The sequence below is a fragment of the Panthera pardus genome, unplaced genomic scaffold (genome assembly GCF_024362965.1).
Source record: "Panthera pardus isolate Hobbes unplaced genomic scaffold, ASM2436296v1 HiC_scaffold_13, whole genome shotgun sequence".
NCBI classification, from domain to species: Eukaryota; Metazoa; Chordata; class Mammalia; order Carnivora; family Felidae; genus Panthera; species Panthera pardus.
The window spans coordinates 193,319,682-193,346,421 of NW_026526688.1; the positions used below are offsets into that span (position 1 = coordinate 193,319,682).

General features: G+C 44.5%; 1 protein-coding gene and 1 non-coding gene across 8 annotated transcripts in view; one reads left to right on the top strand and one right to left on the bottom strand.

Annotated features, from left to right (window-relative positions):
* CC2D2A (coiled-coil and C2 domain containing 2A) overlaps positions 1–26,740 on the bottom strand; it is a 148,632-nt gene that overhangs the window by 109,924 nt on the left and 11,968 nt on the right. For all 7 annotated transcript variants that reach the window (XM_053901680.1, XM_053901679.1, XM_053901678.1 and 4 more), the window contains 2 exons: positions 7,843–7,931; positions 7,424–7,525 (listed from right to left, as the gene is read on the bottom strand). In XM_053901680.1, the coding sequence (XP_053757655.1) occupies positions 7,424–7,525; positions 7,843–7,931 (191 nt within the window). The remainder of the gene's footprint in view (positions 1–7,423; positions 7,526–7,842; positions 7,932–26,740) is intronic.
* TRNAL-UAG (transfer RNA leucine (anticodon UAG)) lies at positions 11,546–11,627 on the top strand. The gene has a single exon. It is a non-coding gene; the product is annotated as a tRNA-Leu (tRNA).

Below are 26,740 nucleotides of genomic sequence, written 5' to 3' on the forward strand. Positions count from 1 at the left end.
TGGAAACGAGTTCTGCCTCTGATAGCTCAATGTGCTGATTCTCATTATGGGGGCTCCCTTTGTCCTCTGATCAGGCCAATCCACCAGGGGCTGTCCTCACTTTGTCCTCATTTCTGCTTCTAATCCACTCCTCCTAGAACCCGAGGATTCCTTCTTTCCCACCCAGCACAATCCAAATGCCAACCCTTCCTTTGGAGCGACTCTAAGCCATTCTAGTAGCATATCCAGACATTCATAGTAAGAAGGGACACACTTATTCTACGTGCAGATTATTATCTGTGCTGAGACTTGTGTCACAGCATGGAATGACTTTAGTTAGGGCGAGCGGAATATAGTACACCCATACTGGGGCCCCTCCACCTATGCTTCTCAAGTGCTGCCTGTTTTTCCAGACCATGCACAGCTACTTCCTTTCTCAGACTACTCTTTTCTAGAATCTTATTGTCTGAGGCACATCAGGTGCTGCTTTGTATAGCTTAGTAATCAAACCATGGAGTCTGGAGTCTGACTGCCTAGCCCTGAATCCCAACTCCATCACTTAACAGCTTAGGCCACCTGCTTTGAGCATCAAATAAGGCCATGCACCTAAAATATGCCCCTAGTTACGGCTCAGTAATGGTGGGTCTTAGTGTCACGTTCTTCATTTTCTTCTTACGTGTCTTTTATCTTCCTAGCTTGTATGTACATCGTGTGGCTATAAAAGTTTTATTTTAGTCTGCCAGAGATTAGAGCCTGATGCAAGGGTCTTTTGTGCCTGATTTTTGTGGCTTATTTTGAAAAGTGGTACCAAAGAACAGGAGTTGGGAACTGGGGAGAATGAAACAGGAGGAAAAGCCAATTCTGGCGAATGTTACTGAGCTGGCTAACGCGGTGGTGACCAGGGCTCTATCCCACTGGAGCCCCGCTGAGGACAGTGCTTCTCAGAATTGCCTGCCTAGGACATGGAAGAGTGGATCATTTCTCATGGCTTCTGTTCCCAGTGTGCAAGAGTTGCCCCAGGCTCCTGGCCCTTCCAGTTTTGTGAAAGTCTCAGAATGGCTGGGCGGGTCTCCACAGGCCGGTGGCGAGAGCTTGAGATCCTTGAGTGCAATAAAACAGGGTGCTATGAAATTTCACCCAGGTACAGCTAGATGTCCAGCATGACCAGAATAAAAACGAGGTGTCGGTCGGGGCACCTGGGTGGCTCAGTTGGTTGAGCGTCTGACTTTGGCTCAGGCCATGATCTCGCCGTTCGTGGGTTCGAGCCCCGTGTTGGCCTCTGTGCTGACAGCGCAGAGCCTGGAGCCTGCTTGGGATTCTGTGTCTCCTTCTGTCTCTGCCTCTCCCCAAAATAAATAAACATTAAAAAAATAATTAAAAAAATAAAAAGCTTTAAAAAAAACAACGAGATATCAGTTGGGTATAATTTACCATAGTATCAAGAGAATATATGCCATTCCCATTTGTGTAAAATTCTACGTTTTTCCTTTGTTTTCTCATTTCGCAGTATTAAGTTAGATTCAATAGTTATATACCAACTCAACCATATAAAAGTTGAAGCTGCACTAGAGAGTAAATCCCACGGTGCAATGCAAAGTATGGAGTTGTTGGTCTTGGTAAATTCCAGAATTTGAAATGTTGTTTTGATGAGGAAAGAAGCAGATGAATGTTATTCAGTGTAAGGACAAATGATTTTAAAATATTAGGGTAGAATAAAGAGCCGATTCCAGGGCTTGGTCAGGGGGATTTCCAAAGCTCTGTCAAGTCTGATCCTCTCCCGAAATGGGGCTAAGCCTTTCTCGTGTGCTGTTGAAGATGCCTTTCTGCCCCTGTCTGCCTCAGAATCTGCCACCTTCTACAGCTCATGGGACAGACTGGTGGGTTTGAAAACATGGAAAATAAGCCAAGAGGTCAACCGCTGGGAGAGGGGGCAGATTGGTTCTGAACAGGCAAGCCTTAGCTTTCAGAGATCTGTGAGAAATGGTGTGAATAAAACATGAGACCCGACAGAAAGTCTAACACTGGTAGTTTAGAAAATAAAATCAGTAGGTTAAATTCCAGGTAGCCCAATATGTGCATACCGACAGTTTAGTGTTTTATGCGTTTTGTTCCTTCCCATCTCTTCCTGTACTTTCCTGGCTCAGAGGATATTACATTCACACAATATAATTTCATTGGCGTGCTTCATTTGCCAGAGTGGTGGTTTTATCACAGTGTATATACACTTGATATAAAAGTCTGTTATGTAACTTTTATCAAATCTAAAATGATATTTATATTGGTACGGTAAAAAAATAAATTATATTAGTACATTTAAGGTCATTAAATGTACTTAAAATGACTGAGTGGGTGGAAATTAAATTTTAAAGAACTGTTACCTATAACACATTTGTATAATCTTAAAGTACTAAAGTACATTCAACTTCAAGGCAGCAAATACTGAGTGCCGATCACCACATAGTCCATGCATCCAGCTGGCATTTTTTGTCACCTTTGGATTTATTGTGTCCTCTACGAAGGCTCTATAGGCCTCTTGTAATTTGAACAAGACAATCTTAAGTCCCATCACTTTTACCATAGCACAAATACAAAATATAGTAGTTCAAGCCCTAATCTTCTCTTCTAAACTACCATTCAACATTTTTGATTCCCTAAGAGACATCCTAATCTGTATTGTCTTGTAGACACCTGAAATTTTTGTATATGCTTCATACTAGTCAAGATACTAAACGCGATACCTGATTTGCAAATAATTTCTCCCACTCTGTGTTGTCTTTTCTCTTTCTTGATGATGCCCTTTGAAGCACAAACGTTTTTAATTTTGGTGAAGCCCAGTGTGTCTATTTATTCTTTTGCTGCAGGTGCTTTTGGAGTCATGGGTAAGAAACCACTGCTTAAATTGAGATAACTCAAATTTTATATAACTTAACCTCATGGCTGGAGTTAAGTGCCCTTTCTGTGGGCTCCAAATGTTTTCCAGCATGGAATTTAACCACCTTGTCTCCACATTGTCCGTTAATGTCTGCGATCCCACTGGGCTCTTCTAGGTTGGGCTATTGCCATCCATGGTAACGTTGTGTTGTCAGAGCCAATTGGACACCTGCCAGGAAGGCGTCTGTTGTAGATGCTGGCTGGGCAAAACATAGACTACATCAAAGAATCAGGTCTTGGGACAGTGAACCAGGCCCACAAATGAAGGAATAATTCTGGTCATCTCTAGCGGAGGCCAAATCAAATGTTCTGCTATTTTCACTTTAGTATTCACGTGTTTTTAGACATTTGTGTTTTGCTTTGTTCTCATACAAAATAAAAAGAAATGCTAAAGAGAATAAACAGAGGTTGGTGTTGGTGAATTCGGATTACCGACCAGTATTCCCAACCGTTTTCTCCTTTTCCCTCTTACTCTACAGTCTCTAACAATAGCTAACTCTTACATAGAAAGGGCTCCCCATGTGCCAGACAGTGTTGAAAACAGCGTTAACATGTCTGAGTCCATTGAATCCTCAAAACAATACCAAGAATTAGGTTCTAGTAGTATCACCTTTTACAGAGGTGGGAAGTGGGGTCCAGAGGGTAGGTAAATTACATGTCCAAGGTCACACAGCTGGTGAGTGAGGTTGCCACATTTTAACGCTGGGCAGCTAAGGTCCAGCATCTGGGCTCTCTCCTTTGCTCAATGGATATAAATGGACCACTTTTGGATATTCCTTCTGGGTTAGGTACATACACATCAAGAAATATTGCCTGAGAGATGTTTGTTAAAAACCTGAGATCAGGTCTGAAAAAAAGGCCGCTGAATCAACTGTTAATGTAACTTGGCTGTTTCGAACCCTCATCCATGGTATTGAAGTCCAACATTGGAAGAGTCAGAAAAAAAAAAAACAACCCAAAAAACTGTGGAGTCCGGCCTGTGTGTCGCAGTTTCACAGGAAAAGGAGTTACTCCTTCCTGCCAGGTCAGCCGGTCCCGTCAGGGAGAGCTGCCATGCGTGGAGGTCTCTGAGCCATGAGCTGAACCCTGTACCCCCCCCAGTTACTGCCCACCTAGGCTTACTCTTCTCTTTGGAAAGTTATACAGTCTCTGCTGGCCGAATCAGACTTTCAAAAGGCACCATCGTGAGTAACCTGAATCTAAAGAAATGTAAAAATGAAACTGAATATTGAAGCGATTTCATTTTCTAGGCCAAAACAAAATTTACAAAGCTGATGCCTTTCCTTCTTCTTTGTAATTGGCTAAGGTAAACATGCGTGTTTATCTCATTCAATGTGCCTGAGAACTGATTTTCTTTACCAAGACTTTTTTTTTTTTTTTTGTGGAGCGCTAAAACCATCCAGTATTGTTATGGTTCCAGGGCTGTGCTAAAAGCAATTTTACATGCCATTTCCACCTCATTCACCCAAATTCACTTTGACAACTTGGGATCATCAAGGAGGAAAAAACAAAGGGAGGTATTTTTTTTTTTTTTTTTAAAGCCAATGGACTGGAAGATGAGTTACAGCCAAGATCTGGGAGCCCCTGGATCAGCTAAGTGAAGACTAAGAGGTTAACCCTGTCCCCACTCTTGGAAGTGACCTCTAGGCCCTCAAGGCCACATTGTGTCTGAAGTTACATCTTTTTTTTTTTTTTTTAAATTTTTTTTTTAATGTTTATTTATTTTTGAGACAGAGAGAGACAGAGGATGAACGGGGGAGGGGCAGAGAGAGAGGGAAACACAGAATCGGAAGCAGGCTCCAGGCTCTGAGCCATCAGCCCAGAGGCCAACGCGGGGCTCGAACTCACGGACCACGAGATCGTGACCTGAGCTGAAGTCAGACGCTCGACCGACTGAGCCACCCAGGCGCCCCATTTTTTTTTAATGTTTATTTATTTTTGAGAGAGACAGAGACAGAGCGTGAGCGGGGGAGGGCAGAGAGCGAGGGAGACACAGAATCCGAAGCAGGCTCCAAGCTCTGAGCTGTCAGCACAGAGCCCGACATGGAGCTTGAACCCATGGACCATGAGATCATGACCTGAGCTGAAGTCGGATGCCCAACTGACTGAGCCTCCCAGGCGCCCCTGAAGTTACAACATCTTATCTCTTCTCTTTCCTGCTCAATTTCTCCTTTCCTTGCCTATCATTTCCATTTCAGAAATATTTATTTCTTAAAATGTTTTAAAAAGATAACTTTTCTGAAAAAAAATTAAAAGAGAAGGCAGTTGATATTTGCCTTGTATGTTGCTTTGCAAATTGGCCATGTGGGCAGAGGGAGAGACTAAAGACAGAAGCAAACCATTCTAGATTGGTAGGTGGCAGTTTTAATCAGCAAGGGAAATTATGAGGCATGCCTGCAAGAGAAGGAGACTCCCACGCCTGCCTGCCAAATCTTAGAAGTCTGTACAGAGGTCCTAACTGGATTCAGTCAAGTATACCAGACAGATGGCCAACACCACATTTCTGTCTCAAGGCTGTACCCCAGGGACAGCTTCTGGGAGTGGGGAAGGCAGGTGGAACACACATTTCCATGACTGGGGAGGGAGTGAGAAGCCTCCAATTGCCTGGGTCCAGCTCGCGGGTCAACCAGCGGTCACGTCTTTTTGATGACCTCTTCCAACACCTCAAATCCATACAGTGGCTCTTAGTGGATATAGAATATAATGGATATAAGTCAAGTCCTGCTCACAAAAAGCCATAGATACTCTATAAGCCAAGGGAGTATATTTTTACTTCTACAACTTGAAGCTTTATTTGGGATATCATACTCATGGCCCACGCACAAGTGAGAACTGCCATGATTTTGTGAAATGACTATCAATCAGGGAAGTGTAGGTAAGCTCAGATATAAGAGACCAGACCCTGCTATCATTTAGCCCATCTGACCAGACGCTGGGATCCACACACCTACCCACATAACTAAAGTGCTTGTGTCAGGCTGATGGGATTTTAGGTAGTTTTTCTTTATTTTCCAATATTTCAGAATTATGGCTCTTACAATGAAGAAAATAATTGGAATCAAAGAAAAATAAATGTCTTCTCAGCAGAGTGGAGTAATAAACTACCATAAAACCATTTCATCAGACCCACGGAGTATTCCCACTGAGGAACCATGGGCCACGTCACATGTGCACAGCTGTAACTTTCCTTGTAGTCATGCGATCTTTGGCTTGTTTGGGATGAATGTGACAAAAATTTTATTACATCTCATTACAGAAAAAGAGAAGCCATCCTCTAAGCAATCAGTGACCTTCCCACAGAAATTCCTTCATGCCTGTGTTGTCTCAATAGTGAAAAACAACCCAAATCGTCATCATCAACAACAAACAGTTGGACTAGATCTGCAAACACTTCACTGAGCCATTGGCTCTGCTCTTTCCTTCCTTCTTCCACCCTCTTACAGGCTTGTCTTTCTTCATCTACTTCTTTTATTTTATTTTTTTTATGTTTATTTATTTTTGAGAGAGAGAGAGAGAGAGAGAGAGAGAGAGAGAGAGAGAGACAGAATGCAAGCAGGGGAGGGGCAGAGACAAAAGAAGACTCCGAAGCAGGCTCCAGGCTCTGAGCTGTCAGCACAGAGCCTGACACGAGGCTCGAACCCACGAACTGCAAGATCATGGCCTGAGCTGAAGTCAGAGGCCCAACCGACTGAGCACCCAGGCGCCCCAATCCTTTATCTCCTTCTGACAAGACTTTCTATCTTGTACTGCTTTCTGTCCTCCTCATGGGCCAAAGGTCAATCTCTTCTTTCATCCTCCTTTTGTGTCAGGAAACAAAGGCCTCTCCAAACTTCAAAACTCACTGCAGTAGAAATGTGTCCTAAACCTGTTTCTCCAGGCCCGGTCCTTTCCTCTGTATGTATCTCTAGATGTATCTAGACATCACAGGAGCACACATGGAGATGCCCCTCAGCCCCTCAGATTCAAACAAAAATCACTCCTGTGCATTCAAACCACCTCCCCATCCTATGGCCGACTGCTTGCCATGGCTTGTAGAAAACGATCGAAGCTCTTCAGTGTGGCATTCAAGGCTGCCACCAATCCACCTTACTTTCCTCCTGCACCCCCATCTCTCTCTGCTTCCCAGAAAATCCCCAGATCCAGCAATGCTGACCCACGAGACAGCCTGGGAATGAGAAAGAACCGGAATCCGATCCCGACTCCTCCACACGTCTGCCCTGCTACCTGGGGATGGCAGGTGCTTCGAACCTCAGTGTGCTCATCGGTCACATGTGAATGAAGAGAACAGAACCCACTCCCCTAGGGGAGCTGGGATCATGACATGGTAACATGAGAAAAAGACCTGGCAAAACACTTGGCATTGAGTAGGACTCTACAAACAGTAGCTACGATGACTACTAATCAGCACTGAATGCCTCCTCTGTGCATAGCTCTGTTCTAGAAACTTTTGCTGGCAATGTCATCCTCCGCCTCACTGTCTTTGATCACAAAGTAGAGAAGTCCCGTTTCTCACCTCCGCGCCAAATTCGGTCTCCAGTTCTTTCTCACCGGGACTCTGGAAGCGCCTGGGCCGAGGGGTGGGGATTTCCTGCAGCAGCGTGCTTTCTGCTTTGGACTAAAAAGGCAGACAGAAAATTACTGCTGCGTGGTGTCACCGACGCCATCTCGATGGCAGACAGTCACTAAAAACTACACGCTGCGCTTCTTTAAGAGATATGAGCGAATGAAATGGTTAAGAAAAAGGACATTAAATTCTTCTTAAGCATAATTTTCCACCTGTGCCAATGTTAACTACTACATTAATATTTAAAACATGAAAAACAAATTTAACGGCATTCAAACGCACGCAGTTTTGAGCAAACGCAGCATTCTAGACAAGACCTGGAGAACGGCAATCAGCACGGAACAAAATATTCATGTGGTTTTTCTCACCCTGGCAGCCTGCAATTTCTCCCTCATGCGTTCCCTCATGGAAAATTCTGCAAAGCCCGTTCTGGAAGCTGAAGGAATTGGAGGTAAGCCTAAAAAAATACAGAAAAATTACTTTAAACAACATTTTTTTTTCCTTTTTTTTCCAATGGGAAGATTAGATTAAAAAAAATAACAGGAGAATGTAATTTTATTTTGCAAATTTAGAACTTCACATAAGCAAAGATGAGATAATGCTGACAGCCGTCCATTTGACGTAATAAGTACATGTCTTGGCTTCTTTGTGACTGAGACGGAAAACCTCGGTCCTGCCAGCAATGCCACATCGACTTAACTAAGAATAAAAGGAATGACACTCAACTATTCCAGGCACAGGCACACCAATTCAGTTACCATTGGGAAGAGCCTTTCCAATCTGTTGAATGAGAAACAGGCTCGTAGGTGAATGGATGGCCAATGAGTTCGGGGTTCAGCTTTCCAACAGCGCTGATCACTTCAATCAGAGAAACCCTTCTAGAGACCCAAGCCATGGCCCTAGGCTAAATCATAGACACAGCATGTATTTCAAACATATTATTAGATATATGTAGGGGCACCTGTGTGATTCAGTCCGTTAAGTGTCTGACTTTGGCTCAGGTCATGGTCTCGCGGTTCCTGGGTTCAAGCCCCGCGTCGGACTCTGTGCTGACAGACAGCTCAGAGCCTGGGGCCTGCTTCAGAGTCTGTGTCTCCCTCTCTCTCTGCTCCTCCCCACCTCTCACTCTGTCTCTCTGTCTCTCAAAATAAATAAAAATTTAAAAATAATGATACTAAAAAAAGAGATGGCCCTTGACGTTCTTTTTTCACTCGCTTAAAAAATCATCAAGCCACTATTTTCCATTTTGAAGGTCACGTAACCATGGCAGATCACATGCACTGTTACATGTACTGAGGGTCCCGAGACTTTTCCTGTATGGCATTGGCCACACTGTGAACTTACACATTTGTGTGATTATTTGGTTAATACCCGTTTCCTCCTCAGGTTCCATGGTCCCCAGCCACGCAGGGCAGGCACACGGCAAGTGTCACAGAGTGTGTGTGTGGTTCCCTGATGGGACAAAGGTGGGCTTCCTGACTGGCTCTTGCCAGTCCTGTTCTCTGCCTGGCCACCCACCTGGCTTCTGCTCCAGAGAGAAGTCCTTTAATAGTCAATAATAAGTGTTTTTAAACATGAAAATGGGGGCGCTTGGGTGGCTCAGTCGGTTGAGCGTCTGACTTCGGCTCAGGTCATGATCTCACAGTCTGTGAGTTTGAGCCTCAGGTCGGGCTCTGTGCTGACAGCTCAGAGCCTGGAGCCTGCTTTGGATTCTGTGTCTCCCTCTCTCTCTCTGACCCTCCCCCATTCATGCTCTCTCTCTCTCTCTCTCTCTCTCTCTCTCTCAATCTCTCTCTCTGTCAAAAATAAACGTTAAAAAAAAATTAAAGAAAAGCATGAAAATGCACCTTATTTATTTACTTCCCCTCCTTAAAAAAATCCAGTTTTTTCAAGTTTACTTAAAATAGCTACCACCTAATTCACTAGAATAATTTTATGAATTAGTGTTTAAAAGAGAGACAATATATTTTATTAAACATTATCTCATCTGAATAAAACAAATGAAATGGCTTCTCTAGGATTACCTTTTTTAAATATTTTTTTAAGTTTATTTCTTTATTTTGAGAGAGAGAGAGAATCCCAAGCAGATTCCACCCATTGTCAGTGTGGAGCCTGATGTGCAGCTCGAACTCACAAACCTCTAGATCATGACCTGAGCCAAAAATCAAGAGCCAGAGGCTTAACCGACTGAGCCACTCAGGCACCCCCCTAGGATTACTTTCAAAAACTGAAAGATTTTAAAATGGTAAAAAGCAGTTCTTGCTGGATATTTTAGAGTTCGCGAGAGTGAAAGACATTTCAAGGGTATAGAGATTCTCGAGTCTGATCTGCACAACTAGCTGGGGAGGTGTCTTTTTCCCAGCTAGAATGTGCCCCACTTGAGGGCAAGGATGGAGTTGAGGACCTTTGCACCCGCACCGTGCAGCACTAAATCAGTGAGGAAAAACATATAAAGGAAGCACGGGGGCATGAGGGAGATTATACAAACAGAATGAACGTAATCCTCATTTGGATGAAACCTGATGTGATAACCGTTTTTTCCAGATAACACGAAGAATTGTGATATGCATGGAAAACCATGTGGACTCATCCACCCCCTTTGACTTAAGAACTGGTAGCGATTTGGTGCTTTCATTTTCATCGTGGTAGAATGAAGCAGTGTTTCTTTAAGCAACTAGAAGTCCAATAACCCTCGTAAGACATTTTTTTCCCCCTAATTTATTGTCAGTTACTCCACTACATTACTGATCTGCTACGTGGTCCCAAGTGTCTATTTTTCCTGCCCGGGGGGAGAAGAACAGACTTGCCAAGGCTGAGGAAGGGTGTGATCTCACACATACGTACAGAGGCTCTTTGACACAGCCGAGCAAAACCTGGCGTAAATAAAGTCTCCATGGCATGGAATAAGAAGAGGATGATGAAAATAAGTTTTAAAAATCATTAAAGACTTGATTTGGAGGCAAGAGCTCACGAATAATGAGAATAAGCATCCTGTTAAACTTCTATACATAATGTCAATGAGTGTGAAATACAGATTTCCTCTATAAGGTGCTATTTCTTTCTTTTTTTCTTTAATGTTTATTTTTGAGAGAGAGAGAGAGAGAGAGAGAGAGAGCGAGCACAAATGGGGAGGGGCAGAGAGGGAGGGATACAGAGAATCCAAAGCAGGCTCCAGACTCTGAGCTGTCAGCACAGAGCCCAACGCGGGCTTGAACTCATGAACTGTGAGATCATGACCTGAGCCGAAGTCGGACTCTTAACCAACTGAGCCAACAAGGTGTTATTTCTCGCAGAAGCAGCAGGATGATGTCCTCACAAGGCTGCTCTAGCTTCCCAGGACACCTGTTCATCTGGAGGCTTCATCAGCTTCCCGTCTGCAAATGCTTCCAGATCTTCTCTGCTCCGTCTCCTTTGTCCTATCACCATACTCACTATACCCATTTCTCTCTCTGGATAGGCTTTGCGAAATGGTGGACACTTTCCACTTTTCTCTTAACCACTTCTATAAACCTGACCCTTCGGGAAACAACTACTTTGTAAGAAGATAAGCACTTCATTTTGAAGTAGTGTTCTAGTCTTGTCATCTTCTGTCCCAGGTTGATGTGATCTTGTCTTTACGGAGAAGTTTCTATAGCTCCTTCTCCACCACCTGAAGTCTTCTCCATTTCCCCCTACTTGTGCTGAGAGATTCCCATACTTCTTGCAAAACATTGCTCTGTGAATCTCACTGCTGACACCTGAACTCTCTACCATGGGGTACCCCAGGACTTTCTGAGGACATAAAATCAGAAATGGGGTGTTTTTGGTTTGGATTTGAATTGCTATTATCTGGACTCACATGGATTATGTAGAATATGTGAGCATGGTGATGATACCTGTTTTGTGACCTCCCTCTTCCAACTTCCCTCTCTAGTTAAAGAATATGCTTTCTAAAGGTTTTTATTGATTTGTTTCACTTGTTATGATTAATAAAGATTTACCAAATCCTATAGTATTTTTATGCTTTCGTCAGTTGTGTACCATTGATAATTGTAATAATAGCACAATAAAAAATTCAGTTTGTTAGGGGGCGCCTGGGTGGCTCAGTTGGTTGAGCGTCTGACTTAGGCTCAGGTGATCTCACAGCTTGTGGGTTCGAGCCCCGCATCAGGCTCTGTGCTGACAGCTTAGAGCCTGGAGCCTGCTTCAGATTCTGTGTCTCCCTCTCTCTCTGCCTCTCTCCCACTTGTGCTCTGTCTCTGTCTCTCTCAAAAATAAATAAGCATTAAAAAATTAAAAAAAAATTCAGTATAGAAATAGGTTATTTAAAATTCTTGGGGGGGAGGGTTGGAATGAAGGAGCTTAAGAAGAAAGGGGAATGGTGTCAGATTTCCAACTGTTCAGGGCTTGTTTTTGGTTTTTGAAGGAGATTACAGTGGTCATCAAATCACTGTGCCATATAGATTCTTTAACAGTGGTATAACATTTTTATTTTAAGACATTAATATTTATATTATTATATTTATATTTTATTACTATTTATATATCTGTGTCATCAATAAAGTATTTAAAATATGACAGAATTCTTTTTAATGACAACTTACATATAGCATAATTTTTATTGGGACAGTGGACAAAAGGGTTGGGAAAACATGGCCTGCCCTGCCCTTTTTTTTTTTTTTTTAATGTTCATTTATTTTTGAGAGGGAGAGAAAGAGAGAGCGAGGGGGTGAGGGTCAGAGAGAGGCGAAGACACAGATTCTGAATCAGGGTCCAGGCTCTGAGCTGTCAGCACAGAGCCTGAACCGGGGCTAGAACTCATGAACCCCGAGATCATGACCTGAGCCGAGATCAGACGCTTAACCAACTGAGCCACCAACGCGCCACTGGCCTGCCTTACCTCTCCCCCAAATAATCTCCCCCCGCTGATATAATATTCCTGGATAGAATGTAAATATGGAGCTGGGGGGTTGGGAGAGCATCGGCACAGAAGCCAGCTGACCTTGGCAGGAAAAATTGGAGGGGAGCAGAGGTGATATCCCCAAGGCTTGAGAGGAAAAAACGTGATGAGTTGGACAATCATTTGGACTGTTATCAACTCTAACCACCTTCATATGGATGTAGGAAAATGGAGTGTCTTTCCAGCCACTGTCAGCCCTCTGTGAACATAGTGTGTCTTCAGCTGTCACACAGAAGAAACCCAGCACAAAGAAAGGGCCTCAGGTTAATGGTGGTTGTCACTAGGGTGAAAGAATGTGGGCAATTATTTTCTTCTATTTCCTTCTCCCGATTTTCTAATTTTTATCAAACAAAGGAGTACCGGTTGTGAAAATTTAACTACATACAATGAAAGTCAAAACAGGCTGAGAACAGTGGGCTGTGCCCTGTGTTTTGAGCCTCAGCGCTGCTGATAGTTCACATTTGCTGAGGGGTCTGGAGGGATTTCTGCAGTCACTTTCTTCTTTTCTGCTTCTTTATTTCACAGCCTCCTTAACAGTTCCGTTTCATGTTAACTGAAAACGTGGGGCCTTTATCCTGGTGTATGTCTCCTTCTGACTCCGGGGTGCTGGGACCCCAGGATTGCGGCTCTGCCCCTTGCTCCCTCCCACATCTCTGTGTGTCAGCACACTTCCCAGGCTTGGGGATTGTTTTGGACTGAATGCTTTTGTCTCCCCAGAATTCATATGTGGAAGCCCTCACCCCCATGTGATGGTATCCGGAGGTGAAGCCTGTGGGCGGTAATTAGGATTAGGTGAGGTCATGAGGGTAGGTCTCCCAAGATGGGATTAGTGTCCTTCTAAGAAAAGAAAGCCCAGAACTATGGCTCTGTGTCTCCACCATGTGAGGACACAGTGAGAAGACGGCCATCTGCTAGCCAGGAAGGGAGCTCTTACCAGGAACTGAATGATCCTGAGCTTTGATCTTGGGCTTCCCAGCCTCCAGAACTGTGAAAAATAAATGTCTGTTGGTTGAGTCACCAGTCTGTGCTATTTCATTAGAGCAGCTGGAGCTGACTGAGACGGGGATCATCAGCATGTGCAGGACTGAGCCTGGCCAGCCCTGCCTTCTGTCCCTGTGCTCCAACATCATCATGGTGGTGGGATAAGGCAAGGGGGCTTCAGACAGGGCTGAGATTCTGAAACGTGGCTTCATAGATATGGTTTGCCATGAAAATTCTGCCTACAGATGAGACTTCCACATTGCCTTGGGCAGAGCAGAAAAAATGTAAACCTCATTCAGGGGGGTCAGGGACTGTGTGAGAGGTGCCAGGGCAACTGAGTGGCCTCAGAACAAGCTTTGTGAACTTCCAAGAGGGAAAATAACATGTAAAGCTTCTGAACTTGGCGTATTTTTGCAGGCATTAATCTCTGTCAGGATACTAGTATTCTACAAAACCCAATTTTGGACACGCTAGACTGGAGAATCTCCTCCAGTTTTCAAGCATTCAGCTGACAAATATGCATTGGGCACCTATTATGTGTACGGGACATGAAGGATAGAACGGTGAAGAGAACAAACAAATCCTCATCTTCATGGAGTGAATTTTCTGGCAGGGAAGGGAGACCACAAACAGGCCGTATATCTAGTACGTCTGATGGTAATAGGTGGTATGAAAACAAGTAAAACTGATCAGGGCGAAAGAGGGCTAGAAGGGAGGGGTGTAGTGCAGTTTTAAGTGGAGTGGCCGAGCAAGGGCTTCTTAACTGACTGAGCCACCCAGGTGCCCCTAACGGGCTTCACGGTGACATTGGAGCAGGTAAAGATGGGGGATCAAGTCACGTGGATGACCGGGGGGATGGGCATTTTAGTTATAAGTCATATCTGGTACAAACACTCTGAGACAGGGCCATGCCTGATGTAGGACCAGAGCCGAAAGGGGAAACATAAGGGGGGGAGATGGAATCCCAGGTATCAGGTCGTAGAGATAAGGTGGAAACAAACTCTATAGGTCATCCTACAAACTTTGGCTTAAACTCTGAGTCAGGTAAGAACCACTGGGGGGCTGGAGCAGAGGAGTGGCATGACCTTATTTTCCCAAGACCATTCTGGCTGCTGGGGTGAGAACAGAAGCCAGGGCGTCAGCTGAGATGCTGTGCGATACTCCAATTGGGAGTTGGAGGCGGCCTGGATCCGCATTGGAGTGGTGGATATGGTGGGAAATAGGCGTACTTTAGGTGTTTTTGGTCTATTCTGAAGGTAGAGGAAACAGGACTCATGGGGACATATCGATGGGGGCAGATGAAGACAGGGGTTAAGGGTGACCCAAGCCATGGAAGAATGAAATGTGTGTTTAGTGAGATGGGGAAGACCATAGGACAAAGGGTTTGGAGGAGGAGATTAGGAGCTCAGCTTCAGTGGAGTAAAATCTGAGTTGTCTCAGGAGAGATCACAGACCTAGCTAAAGGTAAGAGCTAAAAGCATAAAACTTCTAGAAGAAAATATAGGAGAAAAATGTCATGAACTTGGGTTAGGCAAAGAACTATTAGATATAATACCCAATGCACAATCCATGAGAGAAAAAAAGTGATACACTTGACTTCGAAAGACATGATGAAGAAAATGAAAAGAGAGGCGCTTGGGTGGCTCTGTCGGTTGAGTGTCCGACTCTTGATTTCGGCTCAGGTCATGATCCCAGGGTCGTGGGATCGAGCCCTGCATCTGGCTCCATGCTGAGCATGGGGCCTGCTTAAGATTCTCTCTCTCCCTCCCTCTGCCCTTCTCCTCTGCTAGGCATGCTCTCTCTGTCTCTCTCTCTCAAAAAAAGAAGAAAATAAAAATAAAAAGATAAGATAGCTACTTGGAGAAAATATCTGTGGATTATGTATTGATAAAGTACTTGTATCCCAGAATATACAGAGAACTCTTACAACTTCACAGTGAGACAAAGAATCTGGTTAATAATGAGCAAAAATTTAAACAAACATTTTACTAAGATGATACAAAAATGGCTACTAATGAAAAAATACTATCATTAATCACTGGGGAAATACAAGTTAAAAGCACAATGCAATGCCTTTATACACCTTATAAAGACTATAATTAAAGACTGATGATACCGTGTGTTGGCAACTCTCATAAACTGTCGGTGGGAGAGTAAATTGACAAAGCCGTTTTGTAAAACAGATTGGTAGTTTCTTAAAAGTTAAATATAAATGTATCATATGACCCAGAAATTCTACTACTTATCAAAAGGAATGAAAACATCCATCCATGCAAAGACATGTTGCAAATGTTCTTAGCAGCATTATTCGTAAGAGCCCCAAACTGGAAATAATCCAAAAGTCCACCAACAGGTGGTTGAATAAGTAAAATGTGGTGTATCTGTGTGATGGAATAGAACTCAGCATGAAAAAGGGATGAAACATGGAAAGATGCTACAACATTTATGAATCTCAAAAAACATTGTGCTAAGTGAAAGACGCCAGACACAAAACACTGCAAACTGTATGATTCTGTTTACAGGAAATGTCTGGAAAAGCCGTATTTATAGGGAGATAAAACAAACCAGTGTTTGCCTAGGGCTGGGGTGGGAGTCAGGATTAACTGTAAATAGGCACACAGGAACTTCCTGGGGTGATGATACATTCTAAAACTGGATGTGGTGATGGTTGTCCAAATCTATACATTTCCTGAAAATCATTGAATGGTATCCTGACAGCGGGTGAATGTGACGATATGCACATTAAAATTCAATAAAGCTATTAGAAATGTGAGTTGTCTCATTGGACAGGTGCACGTGGACATTGGGTAGAAGTCTGCCCATGTAGTCTGAAAGAGCCCTAGGCTGGGGATATACATTTGGGAGTGGTCAGTTACACACGTGATATGTATATGTTAGAATTTGAAGTCTTGAGATGAACAAGAGGATGAGTGTTGATGCGGGAAAAAGGGCCAGGCACTGAGCCTGGGTGCTCCAACATTTAGAGGTTGGGGGTGGAAGAACCAGCAAGGAGACGAGAGGTAGAGCCGGTGAGGGAGAAGTAAGATCAGAAGAGCAGGTTGCTGGCAGCAAAGAGCAAAAGGAGGAGGCAGCAGTGAACTCCACCGAATGCCGCTGAAGGTCAGGAAGATGAAGACTGGGAACTGACCAGTGAATTGGGCAAATGGGCAATTCACTGGCCACCTCAACAAGAGCAATGCCGGTGGCGAGTGGGGATGTGAGTCAGATTGGAGTAGGTTCAAGACTGGAGACAAAAATAGGGGTAGATGACTTTGGAGCAGTGTCGCTCTCAAGGAGTCTTTTGGAAAATGCCTTTCCTGACAGCTAATAATGATGATTCTGTGTGGTTTTTTTTTGTATCTGTTGTACTCTTCCTTGAGATGGTCAGTGAGGTGTGGCCACGGGAGACCGAGGAGAGGCTCAGGAAACAAAGTTCATCACACCCCCCGAGTTCTAGAATCAGGAGGCATGGCACACCATGCAGGGCCACATGGAATGACAGCAGGGTGGTCAGGAGGCGAAGACAGGAGCAATGCAAGACCTTAGGTTACGGTCTTTACTGGAATTTCTGAGGGAAAAAGGCAAGGTGGTGTTAGCAGTTTAGAGCTGGCTAGATTGAATTATTCTGGGGGGCTCTCCGCTACTATCTCTAGTTAGTTGCCCGGTGCCTGTCCCTGGGATGATGCAGGCAGAGGAATATTACTTCCTGGGGTTGTACCCAGCAGAAAATGGTGGGCTCTGGGTTGGGTAGTGAACATATCAAAGGCACACTCCACTCTGAGCCCTTTGCCACCTCTAAGAATCGGCTACAGTTTCTTCAACCCAGAAAGTTTTTTTTTAAAGATCTCAAACATCATAATATCCAGGAAAAAATTATGGAAACAATGTATTATTTATTCATTCTTGTTTTAATATGTTAATTTAGTCCCCTCCGTACTGGGTGAGGTAGCAAATGCCAGCGTTGGTGAACCTTTTGGCCAGAACATTTCCCAGCGTGCCTGCTCTGACTAGAATGTTCTTTTGCTTCTCCAGCTGCTAGACTCCAAGGTAGCTGCCAAGACCCAGATCTTTTGGGCGGCTCTCCTCTGTGCCCCATACTGTACTTTGTAACATTTCTTTCCTGGGTCAGTCTCTCCAGGGCTGGATGGCTTTTAAAAAGTATGCCTAAAATGAATGATCTATTTCCTCAAGTTTGCATCAGATTTCGCCAGATTCCCTACTTTCTTTTCAACCAGTACTGAGAAATTGGCTCTGAAATGATGCTTTAATCAGAGAAACTAACACGAATGAATGGAAAACAGATGTCAGTAATGAAGAAATTTATGTTCGTAAGACACTACTTAACATTTGATAGTCCCTTAAGAGATGGTGTAAGTTGGAATCTTGGGGGAAATGTGTGTCCTTTTTTTCTAGATGTTTATTTGATTTGGAACTAGTGCCTGCTCAGTGAAATGCTTTCTTTATTTGGAATGTCATGACTATATGTATGTTTGAATAGCAGATTAGGAGCCAAAGCTTTCACTGCATGATTTATACTGCTGTTAATCAGGGGCACCTCTGAGCATGTGCTTGGTGCCCTGGAGAGGCCATATAATCCGTGGGCTGGTATCTGAGTATCCGAATACAGTCTGACTTTTGCAATACCTGGAGGCCTGTAGGAGTGCTATAGTGTAGAGAGGGTTGCAGTTCAAGGTGAGGAGCTGGGCTGCTACCACCAAGGGGGAGGCCAGACCCAAGAGAGGTTTGGGAAGTAAATGGCCAAAGGAGTCAAAGATCTGGATCCAGGAGAGCAGACCTGGTTACGGAGGATGTGGTGGGCGTGGCAGGGGTGGTAAGTCAGCACGTGTGAGCCCCGAGCATGGCCTTGAGCAAAAAGCAGAGAGGCCAGGTTGAGACATCTGTTCACTCAGTAAGCATTGTTGAGTGCCATCTGGATATGGCCTTGTGCTAAGCAGAGCTGAAAGTCAGTCCCTACCTTCAAGAATTTCTAGTCCAGTGGAGAGGGGAAGTAATAAAAAGATGACCTCAGGGGCACCCGGAGGGCTCGGTCGGGTAAGCATCTGACTCCTGACTTCAGTTCAGGTCATGATTCCATGGTTTGTGAGATCGAGCTCCACGTCGGGCTCTGTGCTGACAGGGCAGAGCCTGCTTGGGATTCTCTCTCTCTGCCCCTTCCCAGTGCTCTCTCCCTCTCCCTCAAAATAGATAAATAAATGTTAAAAAACAAACAAACAAAAGAAAGATGACCTCAGACACTCACATGGGGGCAGGAGCCATGAAGTACAGAGAAGCTCTACTCAGCCCACACTGGGGCGTAGGGGAAACTTTCTAAAGGAGGCAGTGTGTATATTGAGTTTTAAAAGGTAAGCAGCCAGGGTAAGAGAAACAAATAAACAAAAACCCCGAAGAGAGAAGGGGTTAGTTTAGGTAGGGAGAGTAATGTAGGTGATTCACTCGAATGACACTCTTTGGCGGGGGGTGGGGGGGGTGGGGAGAGGCACAGTCAGAGTGGCAGTCTTGTGAAGGCTCTATGCTGGCTCTATGCCCCGTATGAAGAGTCCCCTGGGGGCCTGGGGGCCACGGCTGACAGTGCTGATTGCAGGATTGCTACTGCACCTTCCGTGGGCAGCTGGAAACCCTTAGCCTTAAAGACCAGTCAGGCTTGGGATTTGGGTTGTCAAGTGATGCTGTAGTGTGGCCACGAAGAGCACACAAGTCTATGGACTGGACTTGAAGTCCTGGCTCCTCTTACCCTCTAGCTGGTGCTTCTCTCCGAACTCAGTTTCCTCGCCGATAAAACAATGTCTGATGGTAGTGCTGTTCTGAGAAATAATGTCACCGTGCCTGCCCTGTCCTCGCACTCAAGAAAGGTAATTATTTTTGTTAGTTATTTGGCAACGAGTTCTTCTTTCAGCTGGAGGAGACAACTACGTGTGCACCAGACCCTCCGTAGTGAAATCATTTGATTTCACTGTTGTAACTGCTGCATAATGTCAAGACTTTGATTATCCCCACTTTATAAATGAGGTTCCCTTGGTTTGGGAAGATGAGGTTATCGCTCAAGGTCCCGTGGTTGAAAGTCATAACGAGTAGTAGTGAGTCTGATTTCAGCTCCTGTAGGTTTCAAGGAAGGTGTGCTGAATGGAAACATTTATCTCTCTTAATATCTTGGCGACATACTGGGATGTGGGCAAGGAAGAAGAATGAGGAATCTTGGTAGAAATCTTATCAGAAAGCTTGCTAAGTGGCTCAGAACATGAGCTTAAGCTCTCAGAGTTCAAGATTGTCAAATTTATCATCTGTCTGCCTGCCTATCTATCTGTCTATCTACCTACCTACTTACCTACCTACCCTTCTATCACCTACCTATCTATCTTGGTGTGGGGATGCCTCAGGTAAACCACTAAGTGCTAAGGGAAGAAAGTAAAATGGAATCATGTGAGCTTAAAAAGTCCCATAGCGCTAACATAAACTGCCCTGTTGGGGCTAGGGAACCCACTGAATCTGAGGTTTCACCTAGGGAAATGTAAACAGTATTTATAAATGGGTCATGAGAGATAGCTTTGATGATCTATTTACACAGAGTATTAGCCCAGCCCAGTTTGGGTTTGCCCAGTTTGTCAGGATGTTTCGATGTATAAAAATCAATCAATAGGATACACCTTGGTAACAGAACCATGGACAAAAAACACATGATCCTCTCAACTGATGCAGAAAAAGCATTTGACAAAATTCAACATCATTTTATGATAAAAACATTCAACAGAATAGAGATAGAAGGGAACTACCTCAACATAGTAAAGGGCATATATGAAAGCTCACAACTAACATCATGCTCAGTGGTGAACAACTGAAAACTTTTCCTCTAAGATCGGGAGCGAGACAAGGATGCCTCCTTTCACTGCTCTGATTCAATGTAGAAGCCCCAGCCAGAGCAGTAAGGCAAGTGCCACAGACTGAATGTTTGTGTCCTCCCCAAATTCTGATATTGTAACTTAACCCCCAGTGCGATGGTATTTGGAATTGGGGCCTTTGGGAGGCAATTAGGTCATGAGGGTTCCACTCTCATGAATGGGATTAGTGCCCTTACAAAAGAGATCCCAGAGAGCTCCCTTGTGCCTACTACCATTCCTCAGGGCAAGAGGACAGCCATCTGTGAATCGGGAAGTGGGCCCTCCTTACCACATACTAAATCTGCCAGGTCATTGATCTTGAACTTCTCAGCCTCCAGAACTGTGGGAAATAAATTTCTGTTCTTTATGAGCCACCCAGTCTGTGGCATCTGTTACAGCAGCCCAGACACATTAATAGTGCAAGAAAAAAGCTACAAAGGCATCCTAAATTGGAAAGGAAAATAGAAAACTATCTGCATTTGCAGATGACGTGGTCTTACACTCAGAAAACTCTACAGATTATACACAAAAGAACTGTTCAGCCAAGTTGCAGGATATAAAATCGACATGAAAAACTCAACTGTGTTTCCATCCACTAACAACAAAAAAATTTAAAAAGGAAATTAAGAGAACAATTCATTTAGAATACCATGACAAAGAATAAAATATTTAGGAAGAAGCTTCACCAAGGAGGCAAAAGACTTGTGCATCGAGAGCTGCCAAACATTGCTGAAAGAAATTAAAGACACAAATAAGTGGAAAGACATCTCATGTTCATGTATTGGAAAACTTAACACTGTTAAAATGTCAGTACCACCCAAGGTGATCTAGAGATTTAATGCAATCCCTATCAAAATCTGACTGGCATTTTTCACAGAAAGAGAGAAATTCATCCTTAATGTGTATGGAATATTAAAGGACCCTGAAATACCCAAAATGATTTTGAAAAAGAGTTGGCATTCTCACACTTCCTGATTTCAAAACATATCGCAAAGCTACAATGATCAAAACAGCATGGTGTTGCATAAACAAGACATACAGACCAATGGAATAGATAGAGAACCCAGAAATAAACCTTTGCGCATATGGTCTTCAACAGGGGTGTGAAGCCACTTAATAGGGAAAGAACAGTCTCTTCAACAAATGGTGTTGGGAAACTGGAAATTGATACGCAAAAGAATGAACTTGGACCCCTACCTTACATCATATAAAAATGCAATCCAATGGATTAAAGACCTACATGTAAGACCCAAAATTATAAAACTCCTAGAAGAAAACATTGAAGAAATAATTCATGACATTGAATTTGGCGTTGATTTGTTAGATATGTCACTAAAAGCACAACCAAGAAAGACAAAAGCAGAGAAATAGGACTACCTCACACTGAAAAACTCTTGTGTGTCAAAGGACACAATCAATGGGAGAAAATATTGGCAAACCATGTATCCAATAAAGGGTTTATTATACAGAATATGTGAAGAACACCCATAACTCAACAGCACCCAAAACAAAGAACTTGATTTGAAAGTGGAAAAGGATAGACATTTCTCCAAGCATGATATACACATGGTCAACAAGCACATGAAAAGATGCTCAACATCACTAATCATCAGAATAATGCAAATCACAACCACAGTGAGGTGTCAGCTCCCATCCATGAAGATGGCCAGTGTAGAAACAATGCAAGCGGCAGATAATGAATGTTGACAAGGATGTGGAGAAACTGGAAACTCGGTGCAGTGTGGGTGGGAATATAAAATGATGCACCCGCTACGCGAAACGTATGCCTGTTCCTCAAAAATTAAGCATAGACCTACCATCTGAAGTGGCATTTTCACTTCGTGGTTTGTGCTTCTTTCAAAAGAATTGAAAGCAGAATCTTGAAGATATAGTTGCACATTCGTGTTGACAGCAACATTATTCACAACAGCCAAGAAGAGGTAGAAGCAATCCAAATGTCCATGAAGGATGAATGTATCAGCAAAATGCAACATATACATGCACTGAAATATTATTCAGCCTTAAAAAGGAACAAATTCCTGTCACATGCTATAATATGGATGGACCTTAAAGACATAAATGCTAAGTGAAATAAGCCAGTCACAAACACAAATACTGTATGATTTTACTGATCTGAGGTACCTAAAATCGTCAAATTCATTGTAATAGAAAGAAGAATGGAGGGTGCCAAGGGAAGAAGGCAGGGGAAGTGGGGAGTTACTGTTTAATAGGTAAAGAGCTTTGGGGGCCCTGGGTGCCTCAGTTGGTTAAGCATCCAACTCTTGACTTCAGCTCAGCCAATCATTTCATGGTTCATGAGTTCAAGCCCCGAAGCGCAGAGCCTGCTTGGGATTCTCTCTGTCCTCCCTCTGCGCCCCTACTTAAAATAAAAAAATAAACTTTAAAAAATTAGGCGCAGAGGTTCAGTTTTGCAAGATGAAATAGTTCCAGGGATCTGTTGCACAGCTATGTGAATACAGTTAGCTCTACTGAAGTGTGCATTTAAAAATGATTAAGATGGTGGGGTGCCTGGGTGGTTCAGTCCGCTGAACGTCAGACTTCGTCTCAGGTCATGATCTCGTGGTTCATGGGTTCGAGCCCTGCGTGGGGCTCTGTGCTGACTGCTCAGAGCCTGGAGCCTGCTTCAGATTCTGTGTCTCCCTCTCTTTCTGCCCCTCCCCTGCTCCCGCTCCTTCTCTCAAAAAAAAAAATGAATAAACATTAAAAAAATGGTTAAGATGGCAAATTTTGTGTTATGTGTATTTTTGCCACAATTAAACACACACACACACACACACATATAGATATCTCAAAGGCAAAAAAAAAACACAAAACAAAACAAGAAAAAGGATCATTTAAGGATCCTTAAAGGATCCTTAAATGTGGCAAAATCTTGTTAATTCTTGCATATGGTGCTGGGCATATGAGGTTCACTGGATTATTATTATTATTATTTTTAAGTAAGCTGTACATCCAACGTGGGGCTCAGACTCAACCCTGAGATCTGGAGTCACATGCTCCTCTGAACCAGCCAGGCCCCCTATTTCACTGAATGTTATTTAATTCTGTGCACATTTGAATTTTCCTAATGAAAAATACAGGCCCCCAAGGGTATTATTTTTGGGATCTTAAAGATGTGGTGCTTGCCTTGGTGATATTTGATTTACCTTGAGAATATCAAAAAGCTATTTTGATAACCAGACACATAAAGCCCGAATAGATGGGCTAAAGGGTTGTGAGCAGAGGGAATACATTTGTACTTCGTGCTTTGCTGGGAAAAAATCATAAAAGGGGTCGAGGAAGAAATGTGCCTGGGTGATAAACACTCCTGTCTCCAAAGAGCAGTCGGCCTACCCGGTCTCACTGTAGAGCCGAGAGCACCCCGTCCCTGTGCCTCCAGCCTCGCCCAGCAAGGACGACGGGGTGGCGGGGAAGGTGCTCTCTTACCATCAGGCCTCTGTAGTTTTACTCTCATGTCCTTAATCAGCTAGTTCTCCCACAAGCCGACAACACCTGAGAGGGTAGGACCCTGTCTGAGGTGCTCGTTCTTACGCGGCTGGGCACAGTTGTTCCATAAATGTCACCGGGCCCCAACCCTGCCCCAGGTATCGCTCTGGGCACTGGGGTTGGGTTCAGTCGTGAATGAAGAAGACGAAGTCCTGCTCTCAGGGGCAGTTTGCAAACAGTTGCTTGGAACATGCTGGGGGCGGGTGCGTGCTCTAGGGGAAAACAGAACCCTGGGAAGGACAGAATAGGTGATGAGGTGAGAAAGTGCTATTTTTTTTTCAATTTTTAATGTTTTATTTATTTTTTGAGGCGAGGAGGGATAGAGAGAGAGGGAGACACAGAATCTGAAGCAGGCTCCAGGCTTTGAGCTGTCAGCACAGAGCCCAACGCAGGGCTTGAACCCATAAACCGTGAGATCATGACCTGAGCTGAAGTCGGATGCTTAACTGACTGAGCCACCCAGGTGCCCCAGAAAGTGCTCTTTTAAAAAAAAATTTTTTTTAAGTTTTATCTATCTGTCTGTCTATCTATCTATCTATCTATCTATCTATCATCTATCTATTTAGAGAAAGACAGAGACAGCTCGAGCAGGAGAGTGGCAGGGAGAGAGGGAGAGAGGGAGAGAGAGAGAATCCCAAGCAGGCTTCACGATGCCAGCTGAGAGCCAGACGTGGGGCTCGAACCCATGAACTGTGAGATCATGACCTGAGCCGATACCAACAGTCGGATACTCAACCGTCTGAGCCCCCCGGGGCCTCAGGAAAGTGGTCTTTTAGACAGATGGTCAGCAAAGACCTCTCCTGCCCCCGAGCCTCCCCTGACCTCCAGACCCCTACATCCACCTCCATCCACCTGGACATCCGGCAAACTCTGTCTTTTCCTCATTTTACCCCAAACCCATTCTTTCTGCCATCTTCCTCTCTCTGAAAATGGCAACTGCATTTTCCCACTTGCTCAAGTTAAAAAGCTGACATCGTCCTTCCTGCTTTCAAAACTCCTGTTCAGTCCAGCCATAAACCCCAATGTCTCTACCCTCCAGATGCCCCAAGTCCCACTTTGTTTCCACCTCTTCCACTACTTGGTCCCAGTACCCCCCCACTGCCCACTTGGATGTTGTCTTTGCTTCTTTGCTCTTCACCTTGTTCTCTGTTCTGTTCTTGCACCTTCCAGACTCAATTCCTTAGTACAGCAGCCTGCACCCTTAAGTCTGAGCACACCCTCCCCTGGCCCTCATTTCACTCAGACTGAAAGTGTAGGGGCCCCGAGGCACCTCCCTTCTCCTCTCATTCCCCATTTGTCCTCCCTGCTCACTCTGTCAGCCACTCTGGCCTCCTTGCTGGTCCTAAAACATACCAAACACACTCTTGCATTGAGAGCACTTTTCTCAGGGGTCTCCCATTTGCTCCAGGCTCAAAGATGGTCTTGCTGGAGAGGCCTTCCCATGATGATAAAATAGCAACCCTCCCTCTCATCCCTGAGGCGTCCCATCCAGCTTATTCTTTATCTTTGTAGCATCCCCACCCCTGGCCATACTGCATATCCATCATGTCTCTTTCATTTTCTCCTTTTCCCTTTCACCCCCAACTGGAATATAAACTCTGGGGAGGTATTAAGGCATTCTCTTCTTGTTCCCATTTTGCAAATAAAGAAACTGAAGTTTAGGGAGATGGAGGAAATTGCCCAAGAAGGTAGGAAAGGGACAGGTAGAGAGACTGGTACCCACACCTGTCTGACCCCAAAGACCATGGGCTTTCTGTTTGTTTAAAGTTTATTTAGTTATTTTGAGAAAGAGAACAAGCAGAGGAGGAGCAGAGAGAGAGGGAGAGAGACAGAATCCTAAGGAGGCTCCACGTTGTCAGTGGGGCTCGAACTCATGAACTATAAGATCCTGACCTGAGCTGAAACCAAGAGACAGACGCTTAACCGACTGAGCCACCTGGGTGCCCCCAAGACCATGGTCTTTATGGTTACAACTCTCCTGCCTTTCTGCCACAAGCTTATTGAAGACATGGTTGGGGAGCTTTCCTCGGGTGGGTGCCAGAGCCTGGGAGTACTCAGGTGGTCACGAGGCTTTCAGGGGTCAGTAAGCAGTCACCCAGGTGGGGAGATGGGAGAAAAGGAGAAGCAACTGGAAGGGGCCAGAGTGCATAGGGTCTTGGAACCCAGAACAAAGAAAGAGTGTGGATTTTATGCGATGCTTATCACAGATTTCTGAGTGGGATAGTGATATACAGGTTTTTTTTTTTTTTTAAATGTGTATTTATTTTGAGGGAGAGAGGGAAAGAGGGAGAGAGAGAGAGTGAGCAGAGGAAGGGCAGAGAGAGAAGGAGAGAGAGAGAATCCTAAGCAGGCTCTGCACTGTCAGCATAGAGCCCGACACGGGGCTTGAACCCACGAACCCTAGCACTGTGAGATCATGACCTGAGCCAGAATCAGGAGTTGGACACTTAACCAACTGAGCCTCCCAGGCAACCCCTAGGGCCATACTTCTAACAAATGGCAAAGGTGTGCAACTTCCCAGGCACGGCTGCCTCCACCTTGGTCAGGGCACACCGTTTTCTGCCCACATTTGTGGGTTTCCAAGCCATCTGTCCGGAATCCTCTTTCAGCAGTGCTACCTCAAGACTCCCACACACCCTTCAGCCTGAGCTCCTCCATTGCTCTGTCTCAGCCTAGACCCCTTGCCGTGTTTCTCAGAGGTCTTCATCTTCCCCTGTCCCTCATCTGTCTTTCGCCCTACTGTGCATCGGCATCATGGATGAAATCCATTCGGCTCTCTTGACCACATGGCTAGCTTTCTGCTGGTCTTGACCTCTCATTTCTGACTGATGCCTGGCCCCACAGGCTTCTTATCCACCAGGTGCCCCCACCTCGGTCCTAGGGGTGTTTTCTTTGCCCCTTGGCCCACCAGTGCTGCGAAATTAGCAATAGTTGTAGCTCTATCCA